This window comes from Drosophila persimilis, unplaced genomic scaffold (genome assembly GCF_003286085.1).
Source record: "Drosophila persimilis strain 14011-0111.01,24,50 unplaced genomic scaffold, DperRS2 tig00000431-arrow-pilon, whole genome shotgun sequence".
NCBI lineage: Eukaryota > Metazoa > Arthropoda > Insecta > Diptera > Drosophilidae > Drosophila > Drosophila persimilis.
This window is the reverse complement of record NW_020825312.1, coordinates 3,859,828-3,879,302: the sequence shown is the minus strand read 5'-3', so window position 1 is coordinate 3,879,302 and position 19,475 is coordinate 3,859,828. Positions and strand designations below refer to the sequence as shown.

Sequence of the window (19,475 nt, the reverse complement as noted above, 5' to 3'; positions counted from 1 at the left end):
ATTTTCCGCGTTTTTGATATTCGGTTGAATATTACTAAGTAGCTAAGACCCTCAGCTCTGAACTCAAAATTTTATTTCCTACAAGACTGGTTAAATCTAAGTTTTCATCTTTTTGGGATTTTTTATAAAATGCGCTTTAAGCGAAAACGGTCAACATCAATTTCCATGAAATTAAGTTCCTTACATGGTAACTACACGCTAACTACACATTTGCTACATATTTACTACATTTGTATGTAATTACTAAAAGCATTTTCCTTGAAAAAAGTGAGATTTTGGGGTAAATGTTCAGGAATTCCATGCTCGTCACGAATAAGTATTCGAAGTGGACTGGGATATGGCTCTAAATGGCATTTCTACACGATTTATACATTGGTGCATTGGCCAAGAGGGTGAGTCCATATATACTAGAAAATACTAAGAAATTAGCACGGTGTGTGAGCTAGACATGATGCCAAGAAAATCAGTGTGACGGCAACTTAGCGATAAAATATACTTACTGGCCCTCAGAAATATACCAAAATATATACCGATGACAAAAACGAACTTAGCCCACTTAAGACCCACCTATTTAAACAGTTCAGCGACTTGATGAAAATGGCGGAAAATATTACCATCTTTCCTCTGAACTTATAAAAACCACCATATCTTTTACTTGAACTACACCCAAATGATTCATCCATTTTCATAATTTTCGGTGGAATATTAAAGAATCGTTTACAATGAATTCCCCGTCAAGGATTGGAAACCAAATTCCTCTATTTTTATATTCGATTTTATATTAATGGCTAGCTAGGGCTTTCAGACCTGAACACATAGTTTTACCCGATTGATAGATACATTTTCTACAAGATATGCTAATTTTAACTAACCCAACTCCATTGAATTTCTTCTTAAACAAGGTTTAAACAAATAAATGAAAGTTTGTCTGGAATGTTTCGTCATTGTTGCTGGTCAACTACCCGCTAAGAGTATCGCTTTATACCCTATTTATTTTAATTAACATTAAAATTCTGTTTTCAAAGCCTAGTTGAAAGATTAGTAATAATTTAGACCCATTCATTCATATAATTAGTTTCTTGTATATATACGTATAAAGATCAATACTTATACTTAGCCTCTGTAAGAAGACCTAGCTGCAAAATATCGTTAATTGCTTTAAAACAGAATCTGACTAGTTTCTGCATTCGTTGAAGCCTGCAAATACAAACATTTTCGCGAAATACGCGGCACATAAGTCTGATCCATACATGTTGCAGACGGTAAAAAACTGAAGTGGTCACATAAGCATGTTTCTGCAGCATCATGTTTTTTTTTTAGAAAAATATCGGTTTGACAAACATTTTTGACGATTTTCATTGGTTCAAAAGAAAAATCCGTCGTTTTTCCGTTTCAAAACCGTTTCAAATGCCAAAACCGGTTCCGTTAATGTACGATATACCTGTTTTGACAAACATTTTTGACGATTTTCATTGGTTCAAAAGAAAAATCCGTCGTTTTTCCGTTTCAAAACCGTTTCAAATGCCAAAACCGGTTCCGTTAATGTACGATATACCTGTTTTACCCCATCACATGAAAATATTTTGAATGTGAACATCAAAAAAAGTGAAAGAGAGAACATACACCGATTTGAAGAGAGCAAAAAGAGCCAGTAACCGATTCGAAGAAACCAGTTCGGCCATCGATACTATCGACTGAATGCGTTCGTTTGATGCGAAATTGTTTGAAAGTGAATTAGTGACAAGGATATGTATGCTTATTTAATAGATTGATGAAATTGATAAAATATACCATTATTTACCGTAAATATACTGTCAACTCAATTTCAAAGTCAAAATATACAAAAACAGTACATATATAACATGCCGTAAATGGTGACTCAGATGGATCGACCATCGATGGTTTTGCAGCCCTAGTTATTGCTCTTTCAGGAATGTTCACTGTGAACGAACTGAGTTCACCTTAACCAACTTGAACCAACATTAAAAAACATCTATTCAATCTCGAGTTAAACGGCGTAATATAAGTGTTGAAAATTCTCCTTATAGATCTATCTGACTAATTACTTAAGAGAAAAACTACCACCTAAACTGATCTAAAATTCTTCAAGTTTCATAATATTCTTGTATGTATTCAAGTACCCTATGGTCGACAATAGACTAACTAATCTCTGTTCAAGATCGGAAATCGTAATCCCCGATGTGTACATATATTCGGCTGAACATATAACTTTATTCGTATGAAAAATCAATCTTCTACAAGATTGGCTAATTTTAAGGACTACTTTTTATTGGATTGTTAAAAAATAAGGTCTCAACCCACAATCATATTTTTCCTGCTTATTTATTACCCATTTCCGATAAAAGAATATCATATATGTGTGAAAATAGGCTATTTTGTAACAAGGATTTCATCCATTTCATAATATCCTTTTTTCCCAAGACATTAATTTTTTTTAATTTTTCACAAATTTGTGTTTTGTTATAAATTTTTTTTAAAAAGTTAAGCCCATTGAAAGCAAATGGTGAAACCTGACGAATTTGAGCGCCGAGCTGGTGAAAGCTATCGCAATAATTATTTTTGTTAAGTAAAGAGAAAAGACGGAGGAGAATTTTATACGGTTTCGGGTGTCTTTTATGCAGTAGTAGAGACAAATCGCTGAATTTGTTAACAAACCTGGCCGCGAAACCTGAGGATTCCTCAGCGCCATATGGAAATACGCTCTTCCAATTTACGGCATTTCGGCAAAAACCAACTTCAGTAAAATTGGAGTTGCTCTGCTGCTGTCAACTAATCGTTCATAATGACGCGATGGTGGCTTTCGCGATCAAGTCGATACTGCCCCAACGATAGCGTGTATCGCAACAGCAACTTTTTACGACGTATGACGTACGAGATTCGCAGATGCATACATTACCGTCTGCCCTCCTGCACCATGCGCTTTACCTTATCGGCTTCTACCGGGTAAGTTTTCCTTGTTTCCCCCTATTCATCTTTTCCATTGACTATTTTTTCTTTGTTCTTCTCCCATTTTTTATTCTCTCTGGGCGAGACCGTCTCTCTCCACAAACTGCTATGCCGCAATCCCCGCCTCTTACTCCGCCAGGTAAAGTTATTAAGTTATTATTAGTTAGTTTACTTTATTTAACTCTTCCTTTCGTTTAAGCGGGTCGCCCCTTCGGTGTCCAGTAATACCTCTTGCGTGCCCGCGGACACCGATATGCCCACCATTGCTTACCGGGGGCTTCACCCTTCTCTTCTTCCAGTTGATACAGGGGTGTGTGCGCTGATGGCTGTCCACTCAGGCGCCTGACCAGCTGACATCGCAAACTCCCCGCTGGCTCATACACACGGGGCCACGATGCCGTGAGCCCCTCGGGATATGATTCCTGTCGCGCAAGGCTGTGCCTTTTGGCCTTTGGGTCCGGCCACTTCCATGGCGCTTTTCCTTGCGTCTCCGCTTTTCCTGCCGACGTACCTCCTCGTTCTCGGGGGAGCTCCAAGGGATGTGATCCTGACTGAACTGTGGCAGCCACTGGCCGTTCTGCTGCGGGCCATAGCCATGATGTCGCTACTGTGTCGCTGAGTCGACAATGTGGCGTCCCGTCCGCTGCAGGGACATTATGTCAGCAATCCCATCCTTCATACGCCGCCGAATAAAACGCTCAGCTTCGACACGCGTAAGTGAATCAGTATGTAATTGTGTATTTATTTTAAAATATATCTTTCTTCACAGAGAACTTATGTACCACAGACCGAGTCGTATCCAATTTCCTCACGCCAGATGGAGTCTTATCCAAGAATTACCAAGGCTAATTCGAGAGAGACTGAGTCCTACCCCAGCCAGCTAGAATCGAATCCCATCAGGACATTGTACCCTTTACAAGATCCGAACCCAGCAAACCATCGTCATTCTTCCACCGGCAGCATGGACTTTGACTATGGCCACGAAGGGAGGGGCTACGCGGGCTACTAGATTCTATATAGAACTCATTGTTTTTAGGTTAAAGGATAAACACGTCCACATATTTAGATAGTAGATACAAATGTTTTCCACTTGTTTATTTATTTGTACTATCTATGCTATGATGAATAAAACTATTGAAAAACAATGCTTGTTGTATCCTGTAATGGGGAAACTATTACGACTAAAAAAAGACGTGGCACGCCTAGATCGGTTCACAAATAGCAGAGAAAACTAAATGATTTTGATTGGGTAAAATCTTTTTGATCCTTTATAAGGACTCCATAAAATCAGGGAAATGTTTTCGATCGCATGTCCAGATCGGCCCACAAATAGCCGAGAAAACAAAATATATAATGTAGGGGTTGTTGGAGTCCTTACCGAAGGATCAAGATCACGGGGGAGGGGGCATGGCACACCCCGATTGGGCCATTTTTATAAGGGAGAAAACCAGATATATATGACTGGAGAAAATATCCTTTATCCTTGGTCCTTTATAAGGAAGCCGCATGTCCCGATCGGGCCACAAAAAGCAGAATAGAGTAAATCATCGATAGGGGCGCCTATTAATTTTATTTCTACGTTTTTCATATTTTCTTTGGCCGCTCAAATGGAGAAAAACGTTAATTTCAAATCTGCGATACCAGGCAAACAGAAATAGCAGAAGGTCGCTGGTTTTTTTTAAATTCGTTTTAATTTTATTTTTACGTTTTTCATATTTTCTTTGGTCGTTGAGAGTTGTTGTTGTACAACAATTGACAACACCAACTTTAGTGTTTTCTTCGTTACTTGCAGCCCGATCTAGTCTTGCGAAGGCTTTCTGTGTTCGAAATAACATCCTTGATCTAATGCAGTCCTTATAAAGGAACAAGGATAAAGGATATTTTCTCCAGTCATATATATCTGGTTTTCTCCCTTATTTTTGGCCCAATCGGGGTGTGCCATGCCCCCTCCCCCGTGATCTTGATCCTTCGGTAAGGACTCCCACTCCCCGTTACAGGATACAACAAGCATTGTTTTTCAATAGTTTTATTCATCATAACATAGATAGTACAAATAAATAAACAAGTGGAAAACATTTGTATCTACTATCTAAATATGTGGACGCGTTTATCCTTTAACCTAAAAACAATGAGTTCTATATAGAATCTAGTAGCCCGCGTAGCCCCTCCCTTCGTTGCCATGGTCAAAGTCCATGCTGTCGATGACCCGGTGGAAGAATGACGATGGTTTGCTGGGTTCGGATCTTGTAAAGGGTGCAATGTCCTGATGGGATTCGATTCTAGCTGGCTGGGGTAGGACTCAGTCTCTCTCGAATTAGCATTGGTAATTCCTAGATAAGACTCCATCTGGCGTGAGGAAATTGGATACGACTCGGTCTGTGGTACATAAGTTCTCTGTGAAGAAAGATATATTTTAAAATAAATACACAATTACATACTGATTCACTTACGCGTGTCGAAGCTGAGCGTTTTATTCGGCGGCGTATGAAGGATGGGATTGCTGACATAATGTCCCTGCAGCGGACGGGAGGCCACATTGTCGACTCAGCGACACAGTAGCGACATCATGGCTATGGCCCGCAGCAGAACGGCCAGTGGCTGCCACAGTTCAGTCAGGATCACATCCCTTGGAGCTCCCGAGAGAACGAGGAGGTACGTCGGAATCACCCGCAGAGGAGGTACAGACGGCGAGCGGGCAGGAAAGGCTGAGACGCAAGGAAAAGCGCCATGGAAGTGGCCGGACCCAAAGGCCAAAAGGCACAGCCTCGCGCGACAGGAATCATATCCCGAGCGGCTCACGTCATCGTGGCCCCGTGTGCATGAGCCAGCGGGGACTTTGCGATGAATTGGAAAAGATGAATAGGGGGAAACAAGGAAAATTTACCCGGTAGAAGCCGATGAGGTAAAGCATGGTGCAGGAAGGAAGACGACGTCGGCAATGTTTGCACCTGCGAAGCACGTACGATGAACGTACGCACCCTAATGGACAATTATTACACTGTGTAGTCATGTATGATATATATTAAATATATCCGCTCATTATATTTTTTATTCTATATTGAACACAATTAGCATCTAAAGCATATATGTACATAATAACAATTGCCTTGATATTGTGGGGCAAGCGTCCGAACTCCGAACAAAATATTCAATTTTCCAAAAATGCCAGTAACCGTAAAACCTATAACCTATGATACCAGTAAAGTAACCCTCAATGACCCTCAAGAAAAAAGCAACAAAAACAAAACACAAATTTCTATAACTATACTTTACTATATATGTATGTACATAGAGTAAAATACTATCTCAAGCCATGCGTTGCTGGGCTGGCTGGATCATAATGACGCGGTGGTAGACGAACGCCAGAGCCGAAGACCTGAAAGAAAGACCTGATCCAGAAAGTTCGTTTGCGACATGTTTATGTATGAACTGGCACATCTATCTACTGTTTGGTAAATGGCCACTGAAGTTTCATTTGTTTCTTCTGGCTATAATAATCGGATCTTATCTACACTAAGCAATCTGGTAGAAATAGTGATTCTCTATAGTTCGGAGTTTTTAGCTTTTTGGTATCTTCAAAATTGTGATTTTTTACGAACGGGACGAGGGAAATTTTCAAATATACTTGTAGCAGTGTGATATCATAGGAGCTTGGATAAAAAATTTGGTTGTTCCAGCTCTGATCTTTGAAATCTAGGCACTCATCGGGACGAACGAAGAGACGGACAGGCAGACATGGCTCTATTGACTCAGCTATTTATGCTGATCAAGAATATATGTATATCCTTAATGGGGTCGGAAACGCATCCTTCTGGACGTTACACACATCCATTTTCACCACTCATTTTGAGTATTGGGTATATTATTATTGAATAATTATTATTTTTGGATCAAAACATTTATGATATAATTATTATTTTTCATTTTTATTGAATAATGATTATTTTTTATTTTTAATGAGTTATCATTATTTTGGATTCTTATTGTTTTATTATTATTTTTTATTTGTATTGTTTTCGCTTAAAATAAAACTCAAAAAATTTAATAAAAAAAAGAGGGCTAACGAAATTTTGAAATATACGTTTAATAGCGAGATCTAACCAAATGTGGATACCAAATTTGGTTACTCTAGCTTTAATAGTCTCTGAGATTTGTGGATGCCCCAGATTTTCGTCCTTTGCGGGGGCGCAAGGGGGTGTGTCGAAATTTTGAAGCTAACTAGTCAAGGTCCGATATCACAGGAGTGTGGACATTTGGTTGCTATAGCTCTTATGGTCTCTGAGACCCTTGAACTCAAATTTTGCAATAGGCAAAGCCGACCATGAAAACTGTGTGTTAGAGAGAGACAGAGCGAGAGAGAATGAAATTGTTTTCTTGATTCTGGACATAATAATTACACGATCTGGTTCAGATTATGCACTCTAGAAGATAAAGTCATCTTCTACAATTCTGCGTTTTTGGTTTTTTAGTATCTTTGAAATCGTGGATGCCACAGTTTTTCGCCCTTTGTGGGGGCGGAAGTGGGCGGTGCAAAGTTTTGAAATATACTTGTAACAGTGACATATCACAGAAGTCCGGGTATAAAATGTCGTTGCTCTAGTTCTTTTAGTCTTTGAGCACTAGGCGCTAATAGGGACGGACAGACAGACATGGCTCAAACGACTCGGCTATTGATGCTGATCAAGAATATGTGTACATTATGAGATCGGAAACGGTTCCTTCTAGGTGTTACACACATCCACTTTCACCACAAATCTAATATACATACTCATTTTTTAGTATCGGGTATAAAAAATGATTATTCCGATTCACATATGTATGTATATTGAAGATAAAATCCTTATAAAACCGTTAGATAATGAGGGCGATATGCCGTGATCCTCAAGATATCTCTTTTTTTCGAGTGTGCGTCTGCTTTTGCAGGAACAAGTCAGACTGAATGACACTACACAAGTCACCAATGTCAAAAACAGCTGCCCAGGCTCGGCGGCATCCCCGCGAAGCCTGTCAGCAAGGAGGATGCCAGCAACTATTTGAATGTGATGCCGAGGCACTACAAGACAATGAATTTCCTCTCCTCAGCCATTGCCAAGAACATGCTCTTCTTCCACCTAGACGAGAGTGGGCGCTCCTATATATTCGATGCCATATTCGCCGTCAGCTACGTAGCCGGCAAGAACATTATGCATTATCCATCAAACATTTTATGGAGTCCCAATGAAGGATCAAGGATAAATTTGTCCCAGTTATAAAGTTTTCTTCACTATTTAGGGCAATGATGAAGTGGCTATGAACGCTCAGCCTGAAAATGGCATCAAGGACAATAACGTTTAACCGCTATAGCTCCGCTCCTTCTTGGTGGGCAACGCCTCTCATGATTTGGTGAATATTCCCGATCGAGATACTTTCCCATGATATTTTATAACAGCCAACAGCAATTTTTATTAAGCATTTTATTTGGTTATTCATTCGCGTGTGGTTTACAATACAATAATGTTCTTTTTTTAATATTTCTCGTATGTTTTTAACACAAATATTATTTTATTTATATCCCATTACAGTGGTGATGCCAAAACGTTTAAATCCTTTCAATAAGTAGGTATTTTGACGAATACACGCAAGATGTGCATTACGAAAATTAGCGATACACGTCGTGGGCTGTTTTAAGTGGTAGCTTCAAGTGAATAATCTCCATATATTGTTCGTACATGTGATTTAAATTTGATCTATGTATGGTTTCTCGAATTGTATATTTAGGTATATGTCAATGTTAAAATATGCAAGCGTCAAAATTTGCTTGGTTCTTGTAAAAAAATGAGACTTTAAAAGCATTTCACTTTCCAGGTTTTGACTACTATTTGATTACGTCCCCGTTTACACATGCGCTTGTATAATTGCTTAAATTAAACTACAATAATAAGCGATTCATTTAATAATATCCTTCGTTCATATACATAGATACTCGTAATAACTACATCAAATTAAAAGCAAAGGTGTATTCCATTACGACGCTGTAGCACAAAGCATTCGCTTTTATTTAATTTTTAAATATTAAAGCCAATAAGAAAATGCGTTAAACAGCTAGTGCCTGACATATTCATATTCATGTTCGCGATTTTATAGTTTTTATAAATATATAAAATATATATATTTGCATTTAAAAACTCGGGTATGCAGTTCAATATCATTAAAAATGTGTGTATAGATGGAAAATGTCAAATTGTCTAATTATTTATTCTGCTTTTCGATTTTCGGTCTTAAGTCTGTGATTTGAAATCGGTGAAGTTCAGAGCTGGTGAAGATGCTACTGCTGCCCTTCCAGAGAGTAATTCATCGGTGTTTCCTCTAGACGTGCGCCTTGTCTGTAAGATCAGAAGGAGAAAAACGAAGTTTAATATATGGAATGCTGGTATGGGGCGGCGAGTATTACTTTTCTCTTTCATAGTTGAGCTCTGCTTCTATATCGAAGACCAAGTAAAGGAAAAAATCAAAAGGAAATCAAAGAACATAAAGCCGCGAAGCCTGGCCTCGGGATGCTTACCTAGCCAAATATTCTATGTCTCTGTTCAAGCCCCATTTTCATATACGTCTAGGTATGTACGAGTATTCTCTCTCTCCCATCCTGCGCCACTGGCCTTACTGGCCTTGTTGCTGCTTCTTCACTTGGTCGCCCTCATCCTCGACCACCGTGGACTCGTCGTGCGACCAGAAACTAGCAGACATTTGCGACGACGACATGGCACCCACACCAGGGAACGAGTCCTCCATTAGCGTACTGGAGGCACAGCTCGTGATGCTTCCAGACATTTGCGAGTTGCCTGCGCTTGTCTGATACGTCGCCGTGGTACCAGCAGAGCTGGTCGTCAGCTCCACGCAGAGATTGAGGGAGTCGATGGACACGTCCTTCGACATGCCGCTCTCATCCAGAGGCAGTTCCTGAACACCGCCGCCTACAGTCGTTGTGGTCGTTATCACCCGCGTTACGGTGTGTTCATGCCCATCAGCATCGGTGCTAGTAGTGGTAGTTGTGGTGGTGGTCGTCAGACCATCTCCCAGTGTGACTCCTCCGCCGCTGACAAACTTGGTCATGAGGTCGAGCTGCTCGTCACCGAACGACTCGATGCTCTCCTGGCGCGAGTGGCGCTTATCAATCTCCAGGGAATCAATGTCGGATCGCGTGGTGGCGTCCTTTGAGATATCGAAGCTTTCAATGCTGCTGGTCATCATGTCGTGACTCTTGCTGATCTCCATACTATCGATGCTGTCCTTTTCGGAGTCCTGACTATCGATCTTAGACTTGTTCTCAAACTCAGTGCCGGTTAGGTCGGCCATCTTCACCGACGCGGATCCCTGCTTAGTGTCACCCTCCTCCAGCTCCAGCTTCTGCTTTAGCAGGGCTTCAATGTTTTCCGCTTGGCCGGAGGGCACCACTTCGGTGCGGGTAACTGTGCGGGTCACCTTGGTTACCACAACATTGCCAGCGGCTCCTTTGTCGCTTCCATTCGATTTGTTCGACTCATCGGATCGTGAGAGTAGTGCAGCCTCTTCCCTGGCCTTGATCTCAATGAGATGGGCTTCAATGCAGGCATTCTCCAGGCCCTCGAACTCCTTTAGACTGGATATAGACACATCGTCGCCGGGCGCAGTTCCACTTCCGCTGTGTCGGACCACGTAGCGACGTGTGAAGCTGCCGTTGCTCGAGTCCGTGGAGCCCTGGTGGGTTCGGTTACGGTTCTCCAACGAAATGGCCTGCTCCAGGGACTCGAACTCCTGCAGACTGCTCATGGACACATCGTCGTGCTCGCCGCGGGAGTGGTACCGTCGCGCGGCCATCACATCGTATTCGGGTGTGCTCGAGAACGAGTCCTTAAAGCTGCTGATGCGACTACTGCCGACCTCGAACTCCCCATCCTCCTCCTTGATGTCCTCCAACACGGCGCCAGTGAGGTCGTAGGGATATCGCAGCTGGTTGTCCGTCAACTGCATCTCCACCCACCGCTTGTTGGCTGCCGCCGTGTCGCTAGAATCGCTCTCCTCCTGTTGATCGCTGCTGCTGCTGGCGCCCGTGGGCGGGCTCTCCTCGAACTCAAAGTTGAGATCATCCTTGTACAGCTGAGATCCCAGCTTGGGGTCGGCGGGGGCCGACTTGATGATGATCTTTTCAACGTCAGAGTCGTGTTTCTGCTCGTACTTGATAGGGGCTATCTTGATGCTCTTGCCGCCGAGATCCACTTCGTTGGCCTCCTTGGCCACCTCCTCAATGATGACGAACTCGTCCGATATGTCCGGCTGCTCGACCATTTCAAAGGAGTCTGGCGAATCGGGGGCTTTGCGATCATCGTACTCCGCACCGACTTCGGCACGCTTTAGCTCCTCCAGTTTCTGTCTGTACTGTTCCTGTACTCGCCTCTGGAAGTCCTGCTCCTTCTCTTCGGCCTTGGCCTTCTCGTACATAGAGGTATCGCTTGCCTTATGAAGCTCCTCCTCGGTGCGAACTTTGTACAGGGACTTCTCGGGGAAGTCGTCGGTCTCCTCTTCTAAAATTGGAGACTTTAACTCCTCCGTTACCATGATGTCGGGTATTTTAGAGTAGTCCTGCATATTCTGTGAGGGACGACGCTCCTCAATCATGGCGGCCTCGGCCTCCAACTCCTCGGTCGCGTCCTCCACTATTATCTCTGCCACCAGTTGGGACGGGGTAAACGGACGCTTCTCCAGCTCCGCACTGTGGTCCATCTCAGCAGCTGCCTGCTTCTTTTTCTTGCTCTTCCGCTCCTTGGGCGAGCGGAATTGGCGCGCATACTCCGACTCGTACGGATCTGTATCCGACTCACTCTCCGACTCCTTGCCCTCGCCCAGCAAGGCAACTTCCTTGTCCAGGTTCTTCAGGGCATCCCCGGAGATGCTCTCGTTGCGCTTGTGGCCGCGTCTCTTTGACTCTCCGCCGGGTGGCGTACTGGCATTCGAGTCCTGCGGAGAATGCTCCTTGCTTTCCATCTCCAGCATGAATGTGGCATCCTCCGGCACGAAGGCAGAGGGCATTGGTTCATCGTGCCCATACTGGAAGCCCTCGATGCCAGTGAGTGACGACGAGCCTGCCGATCCGATAATGTCATCAAAGTTCTCAACAACGGTGTCAATGTTAGACGTACTGGAAATGCTGACCGAGAGAATGCTGCCTTCGTCCAGGCTTGATGCCAGCTTGGATTCGTCGATAGATCGCCTGGGGTCGCCGTGATACAGCAATATGTCCTCGGCCCTCTCGCTCTCCCGCGGACTATCGGCCTTGCTGTCCTCCATTGGATAGGCTAGTCCCCAGGTGCGTTCGGCGTCTTTGGGCTTGGGATATTCTTCGATTTGAATTGCCTCGACCGGCTGTTCATCCGCCTCTGTCTTGGGCTTGAAAATCATCTCCTGGGATCGCTTCATCAAGCTCTGCTGCTCGTTAGTCGGATACGAGGACCCTGGCAGTTCTACGCTCTCATCGCTGTCATCATCATCGGCCCGCAGGTCACGCAGGCGAGACATTTCCTCCGACTCAAAGGGATCTGCCTCGGCTGAGGAGGCCACCAATGTCTCCGACAACTCAGACACATCGATACTCGCCAGATTGGCTGAAGTCTCCGACTGCGAGTCGAAGCTGCGCATGCTCTCGTGGGAGCTAATGGTCTGACCACTGCTGCTGTTCAGAGTGCTGACTGCGCTCACGTACTCGGTTGCCTCGCGACAGGTGGAATCGCGAGCAGTCTGGTATTCGCTGGAGGTTCCGGTGCCAGTGGCGGTCAGTAGGATGTCCATGTCAGAGGATAGAGGTCGGCTCTGGGTTTTGTCGAAGCTCTTTTGGTAGCTCTCACTGGAGCTAGAATTGTCTACGTCGGGTATGGACCAGCGGTTGGTGGAGTCCGGCGATAACTCGGTCTTCAGCCGATGAACCACCACATCGACCGGCCTGATAGACTGGTCCGATGTCATCTCCTCAAAGGTGCTGGTGGTGATGGACTTGTCGGCAGCAATCTCCTCCGCAACCAAGCTGGCAGTGGTTAACTTTTCCGTGTAGTAGTCCTCCATGGAGCTGAAGTCTTCTGCTGTCTCCGTAGATATAAACCCAAGAGAGGCTTGCTCCTCTTTCGCCATATGCTCCTCCATCGAGCTTAGTTCTTCGGCGGTGCCGGTGGACACGAATCCCAGTGATCCATGATCATCACGCCTCTCCACTCGGCCGAACACGTCTTGAGCATAGTGCGCCATTGCCGCCTGCTTGTTCAGGGTCTCCCTGATTGTGGTATCGAATAGACCCTCGGGGGGCTGGGTGTTGTCCAATGTTGACGTTTGCATGTCTGGTATCCCGATAAAAGACGAAATATCTTCGCTCTCAGCACCGGTGGTAAAGGAGTGCGTCATTGTATCGAATTCGAAACCGGCTGGGGATTCTTGCATCGATTTTACGTCGCTTTTTAAATCACCCTTCACCAAATCAGAAGAGTCCTGTGTTTCGCGAATGGCTCCACTGGCCGGTGATTCATCAACGATATCTTTTCCGGCGGTAGCTTGTGGTTGCTGTGGCGAGTGCACCACCTTCGGTTTGCCCGCATTGGGGATTTCCTTCTCCGATGTCTCCCACTCACTCTTCTCCAGCGGCAGTTCAAATCGGTCTGTGGAGGATATTGTATTCACTATTTCGGGAATTTCCTTGCCGGACTCATCGGGGTCTTCGCTGCTTGAAGGCGCTACCTCTATGATAGCCCGACCACTGGAGCCGGTGGACGTGGTTAGGCTCTCCTCCGTTGTCACCTTGGTGAGAATTGGCTCGCCAGCCTTCTCCTTGTCGGCATTCTCAAACTCCAAAATATCGTTTCTAGTCTCGGAGCCCTGTCTGACTATCTTGCTATCCACGGCCTCAGCATCATCACGCTTCATCGTCACGTACTCCTTAAAAATATCGTTGGCCTCGTCCGAGTCTACGGAAACCTCCTTCATCAGCGAAATGTCCTTGGCGTCAATGCCTATATCCGTAGCGGCCTCTTCGTCCTGGGGTGTTGCACCCGCTGACTTCGTTGTGGTCTTGGTGATGACATTGCGACTTGATTCGCCTATATAAAAGCTGGTGGTCTTCTCGGCAGCCTCTGACTTCTCAGTGTCAGCATCATCCACTGATATCTCGCTGGTCGGCTCGAAGCTCTCCGTGTGATCCTCTGAGGCAGTGGTGGTAGCAGTTGTGGTTGTGACCACATCACGCAGCTGGGATCGGATCGACAGCTCCGTGGAGGGCTCGTCCGTCTTGGACAGGTCCTCCGTAAACTCGAAGCTGCGTAGGCTAATGCTATCGGACTGTTCGGCCAGGGCGGCCAGATTCTCAAACGGTTCCGTGTGCTTGATGGGGGCACGGGGTTTCGGAATTGGTGCAGCGGCATCAAAACTTATATCGATCGGTATGTCGGATTTCTGCACTTGGCTGGGAATAGTGGTGGTGGTGCTATCGGTGCCAGTGCCTTCGGAGACGGGGGAGCTGGCTTTAAGAACTCGTGGCTTTGGTGTGGGTGTGTCGTGGCTGGTGGCAGTAAATAAACTGGATTCTACCGCCGGCTCATCAGCTGTTTCTTTGTCTGTGGCGACTGTGGCTGCCACGACAGCCGACGGTGGTACGGGAGTGGTTTCACTTGAGATTGGTAAATCGCCGCCTGCTTCTACAAAACAATAGGTGTGAAAACAAAAGCAGTTTTAAAAGTGTTGTGAAAGTCGAGAACAAAAGATGAGAAAGAGTAAACACAATCATACGATTATAGAGGATAGAAATAGGAAACAGGAAACAGAACAGGGTGATTAACAGAGGTAAATGCATTCGAGGAGTACGATAAATATGTATATGTTGATTGGTTAGCATAAGATACGAGTAGATAGATTGATAGATAGATAGATATGTTTATAGAGATGGGGGTAAAGAGAGAGAGAGGATGATAGGTTCGACATGCATATTTCCATGAGTTAACATGAGTATAAACTAAAACAACAACTGAATAGGATAAATGCAATTAGAGCTCAACTTGAACAAAAAGTCATTATTGGCCGCCACTTGGACACCACTTCATACGAACACATAAGGGGTACATACATAGGTATGTCTCTATGCTCTGTACGAGTCAGCAATGGCAATACGAGTACTATACAAAATACTATACAATATGAAAGCATAGGTTATTCGCATTTGCTTATGATACCTGCGGTCAGCTCTTGAATGTCATTGTCGGGTGTTATCTGGTTGTGGGCCATGTCGGCCATTGTGTTGGTCGTGGGCGACACGCTGTCGTCCCAGCTGAGCTTGGAAAAGTCGCCCTGCAGGGCACTGATCTCATCCTCGTGCACAGCCGACTCGAAGGCCTCGTCGAACTTCGCACTCACATCGTCCATGTCAGTGGATAGCTTCTCGATCTTTCGCTCGATGCGTCTCGTGCGCGTCTCCGATTCGTCTTCAATTCGATCTTGACTAGACACTACAGGTACTGGTACTGGTTCTGGTTCTGTAACTGGCATTGGTTCGGGTAGTGGATGGTGACATGACACATGGCAACGGGAATGGGAGCAAACAATACGGGAGAACGGTTATAGCCAACGGACTAAGCAACACAATGGGTTATATTTCGCCTAGTGCCAGAAACGAGCCTATCTTCTAGTATTCTATCGTATGACTAGCGCAAAGCTCTAAGACTCTAGACGGGATAGTATGTATTTTACCTTTTGCCGTTGATGAAGTTGTGGCAGCAGCTTGGGAGTGCGACTGAGGCTGCGCTTGTTGCTGTTGGTATTGAGTGGTTACTGTGGTCGTGGTCGTGGCGGTTATGTTTTGGACATGCAAGGGTAAATGTATGTGCTCGTCGGTGAAGCTCATGTTATCATCGAATGACTTGCCCGACATGGACTCGATTGTGGGCGATTTGATGACATCAACGCCGTCAATGTCGTCGCATGTGATGGCATAGTTGTCACTCTCCGAGTTGTATTCCTGCTTAACGAACTCGTGGCCATTGGCCTGGTGCTGGTGGCCAATGCCGTGACTCTCAATGATCTCAACGCTTTCTTCGAGCACGCTATCCACCAGGATAGTAGCTTCCTCGCGAATGCGTGCCACAAGATCTGCACCATCATCATCATTATCACCTCCACCTGCACCTCCACCACCACCAACTTTAACATCACCTGCAAGACAATTGCACAGATTCATTGGTAGATAGGTAGATAGATTGGACAGATAGAGATAGAGATACAGATCGAATGAGATCGGAAAAGCAAGCTGGGAAATCATGAAGCGCATGAGAAGCGAGTGGATACGATACGATGGTTAGTGCCGTTTTAAGGTTAGCGTGGTGTGATAGCAGATGGAGATACGAGATGGCGGTGATTTGGTTGGTGAAGTGAGATCTTTAGCACTGAGTCGTGGCTGGTCAATTGGTTGTCTCAATGAGCTTTAATTGCATTTTGTAAACTAATAAGATTTAATAACTTAATGAAGCGTTATGGAATGTTTGCAAACAACACAAATACGAGTATATTCGACATATATACTATACATGAAATAGTTTGGGAGGACTTACCGATTTGCTGTGAGCTCGTTTCGGTATCCAGAATGGATGTGTCGATTAATTTCTCCTGAAGGGTTTCTGGAACAGACAGGACAACGATTAGATACATTCAACGAGCTGTGAGGCAGGAAACACAAAAGTGACCTAAGGGCTACATTAATTTACGCTACAAACGAAATGATAATGGAATGATTTACACACAACTGATAAGGCAAGTTCATAAACAAAAAACGGATTCCAAAGAACGTTTCTGTTAGCACTAGGAAAAACAGTGTAAATGTTAGTTGAACGTTGATTAGTAGTTGTTAGTAACAGTAACAGTTAGTATGACACGGGGCACAGAGATTGGGGGCGAAGGATGGTGGCAATGCGAGTTGGGATTAGGCTTTTTGCTGCTTTGAGTGTGGCTATAAGTTTTTAACGAAAATGCTTGGTATTTTTTGGCTTTACTTACAAAATGCTTGAGTGTATGTGTTGGGTTTGTCAGTAGGACTTTCGTATCAATGAACACTTATGAACTATTGTTGAGATGCTTTTTAGCAACAGCTGGGACCGAATCGTTTCGGAGCAGACCAGGGCACGGAGAAGACACTAGTTGCCTCCTCTAGCGGCTGACTCGTCGGACTCAACATACTCAACGTCGGTATGGGCATCACGAATCATGCCTTTTATGTGCAGCTTCTCGGACTCGCTGTTGAACCTGCGGCCACTCTTCTCGTGCACCACGGTGTAGCTCTCATTCAGCATGTCGTTCAGCTCCTTGCTATCGCTGTTCGCCACGAGGATGACTGGAGGATCCTCAAGGGCATCCTCGGCATCCGAAGGCAGCTGAACGTCCTCGGTGTCGGTGTTCTGCTGGCTCACCACATCCTCCTTGAGCAGCCGCAAGTGGAGCGGCTGGAGCTTGCTCTTGTTGCACGCCCTCTCAGTTGTCGGTGGGTGCGGTGGTGGATCGGAACCATCAGAAATATCAGATACATCGTCGGTGGATATGTCCTCGGCATCGGAGTTTTTCGAACCCTTGGCCTGGTGCTTCAGTTGGTCTACGCGCCTCACTCCAGGGGGCAGACCGCACTCACTCAGGTCCATGTCCTCGACATCGGTGATGCCCTCCTCCTTGGTCTTGGCCACATCCAGCAGTTTGTTCTTGCCTTTGCTCAGGGTGCGTGTTTTCAACTTCTTACGACGGTTCGTACCGGGAACAAATATCTCCTCCACATCGGTCACGGACTCGGCGTTAGAGTGGACCTCCAGGCGTTTGTTCTGCTGCTGCTTCATCAGCTCATTAGAAACGATGACCTCATTTTCGATCAGACCTGGCCCACCCACAGCAGCCTCTTCAGCGACTGAGTGACTCAGACTCCAATCTTCGGCGCACGAGTAGTCCTCGGAGTCGGTGTGGACGGTATCTTTCTGGTGGTTGTAGATGCCAAACTCGTAGTTGCTGTCCATGGGCATGACATTTGTGATCGTGTCTCCGTTCTTGTCCTCCTTCAGCTCCACGACCTCACGATGCGGCAACGGCAAAGCCTCGGGCGAGACTGTAATAACTTCAGGCACTGTGCTGGCCAGTGAAGTGTCCTCGCACCACATGTCCTCGATGTCCGTGAGACAGGTGCCATCATCGCCAGAAGCTAGGATGACGGCACGTGGTATGGGCTGCTCGTCGCCCTCCTCATTGTCAAAACTGTCCTCCGCCGCCGAGTCATCGATGCCCTCAACGTCGGTGAGCACCTCTTCGTTCCTAGTCGCCAGTTGCAGAAATTGCTTCTGCCCAGGCATGGGCAACGTGGACTTGGAGTTGCGACGCGGCTGTCCACTGACGCTGAAGAAGGCCACATCGATGGGATAGCTGCTTTCACTTACACTCTGACCTCCGGCTGCCCCTTGCTCCGAGTCCGACTCACTGCCCGAGCAGGCGATCTGGCAGACTTCCTCGTTGCCGCTGTCAGAGACCTCAAGCACCTCGTCCTCGGACATGCCGCGAACACCGATGCCGGTGCAGTCGGACATGGCCGAGGCCAAGTCACTAATGTCGCTGATCACGGACACATCCTCGTACTCATCGGAGTCATCCTGGTTCTTTTCGCCATCGGCTATGTTAACGCGTCCCAAATCGCCCACGGCGTTGTCCAGATCCACACAAACGGACTTCTCGCAGCCGTAGTCCACCTCGGAGTCGGTGTCGTAGTCTTCACAGTCGGTCAGATAGTCGGCCAGGCCATTGAGGTTTTGTGCTTGCACGAAGTCCCCGTCTTTTATTTCGCATCTCTCCTTGCCATCCTGGTCGAGGGCTTCCTGGTTCTGTAGGCCTTGCTGTAAGAACTCCCTCAGCGAAAGTTTTAGCTCTGGGTAGGCGACGCTCTTCTCTTCGTCCTCCGACTCGGTGTCATAGTCCTCCACATCGGTCACATCGTTGTCGAATGGGTTGGCCTTTTGCTGTTTTGGCTTGGGGTTTAGGGCATTTGCGGAACCACGTCGGGAGCTGGGCTTTAGGACCTCTGCCTGACTGTCGAAATCCTCGACATCGGTTACGCCGCCTGCGCCATTCCGGCCGTAGTCCATGTCATTGCTGTCTGAGTCACGGGATGACGATGATGATGATGCATCGGAGTGCGACGAGTGATGATCGGCAGTTACGGATATAGTTGGGAGTTTCTTTGACATTTTATTGGATTTAAGTTTTCGTTTAGGGGTAGGTTTTCGTTTTTTTCTTTTTTATTTATTTTTTTATTTTTATTTATTTTTTTTTGGGTGGGCTTATAGTGTTTTATGGCTTTGATTTGTTGGTTATTTAGTTATTTGTTTTTGTGTTTGCTATTTGTGGAGAACAAGTTAAAGTTAGATTAAGTGAAAGCATTTCATAAATAGTATGTACGAGTATATCAATAAGAAAAGTTGCATTCGGAATATAAGCCCTGAGTGTGATGGGTA

General features: G+C 45.4%; 2 protein-coding genes across 14 annotated transcripts in view; both read right to left on the bottom strand.

Annotated features, from left to right (window-relative positions):
• Positions 1-9,303: 9,303 nt before the first annotated feature.
• Positions 9,304-19,475, bottom strand: part of LOC6604665 (ankyrin-2) — a 65,646-nt gene continuing 55,474 nt past the window's right edge. For 9 of the 13 annotated variants that reach the window (XM_026989855.1, XM_026989859.1, XM_026989858.1 and 6 more), the window contains 4 exons: positions 16,554-16,619; positions 15,697-16,158; positions 9,509-14,651; positions 9,306-9,329 (listed from right to left, as the gene is read on the bottom strand). In XM_026989855.1, coding sequence (XP_026845656.1) covers positions 9,604-14,651; positions 15,697-16,158; positions 16,554-16,619 — 5,576 coding nt within the window. In that variant the 3' untranslated portion in view covers positions 9,306-9,329; positions 9,509-9,603. Of the gene's footprint in view, positions 9,330-9,400; positions 9,426-9,508; positions 14,652-15,182; positions 15,489-15,696; positions 16,159-16,553; positions 16,620-19,475 lie in introns of those variants that run through there. The other 4 variants (XM_026989868.1, XM_026989864.1, XM_026989856.1 and 1 more) reach the window with 4 other exon arrangements.
• LOC6597163 lies at positions 16,554-19,237 on the bottom strand. Its single transcript, XM_002022332.2, has 2 exons — positions 16,996-19,237; positions 16,554-16,619 (listed from the first exon to the last, which is right to left on the bottom strand). Exon 1 carries the CDS (start codon positions 19,206-19,208, stop codon positions 17,133-17,135), a length of 2,076 nt encoding a protein of 691 aa, XP_002022368.1. The 5' UTR covers positions 19,209-19,237; the 3' UTR covers positions 16,554-16,619; positions 16,996-17,132.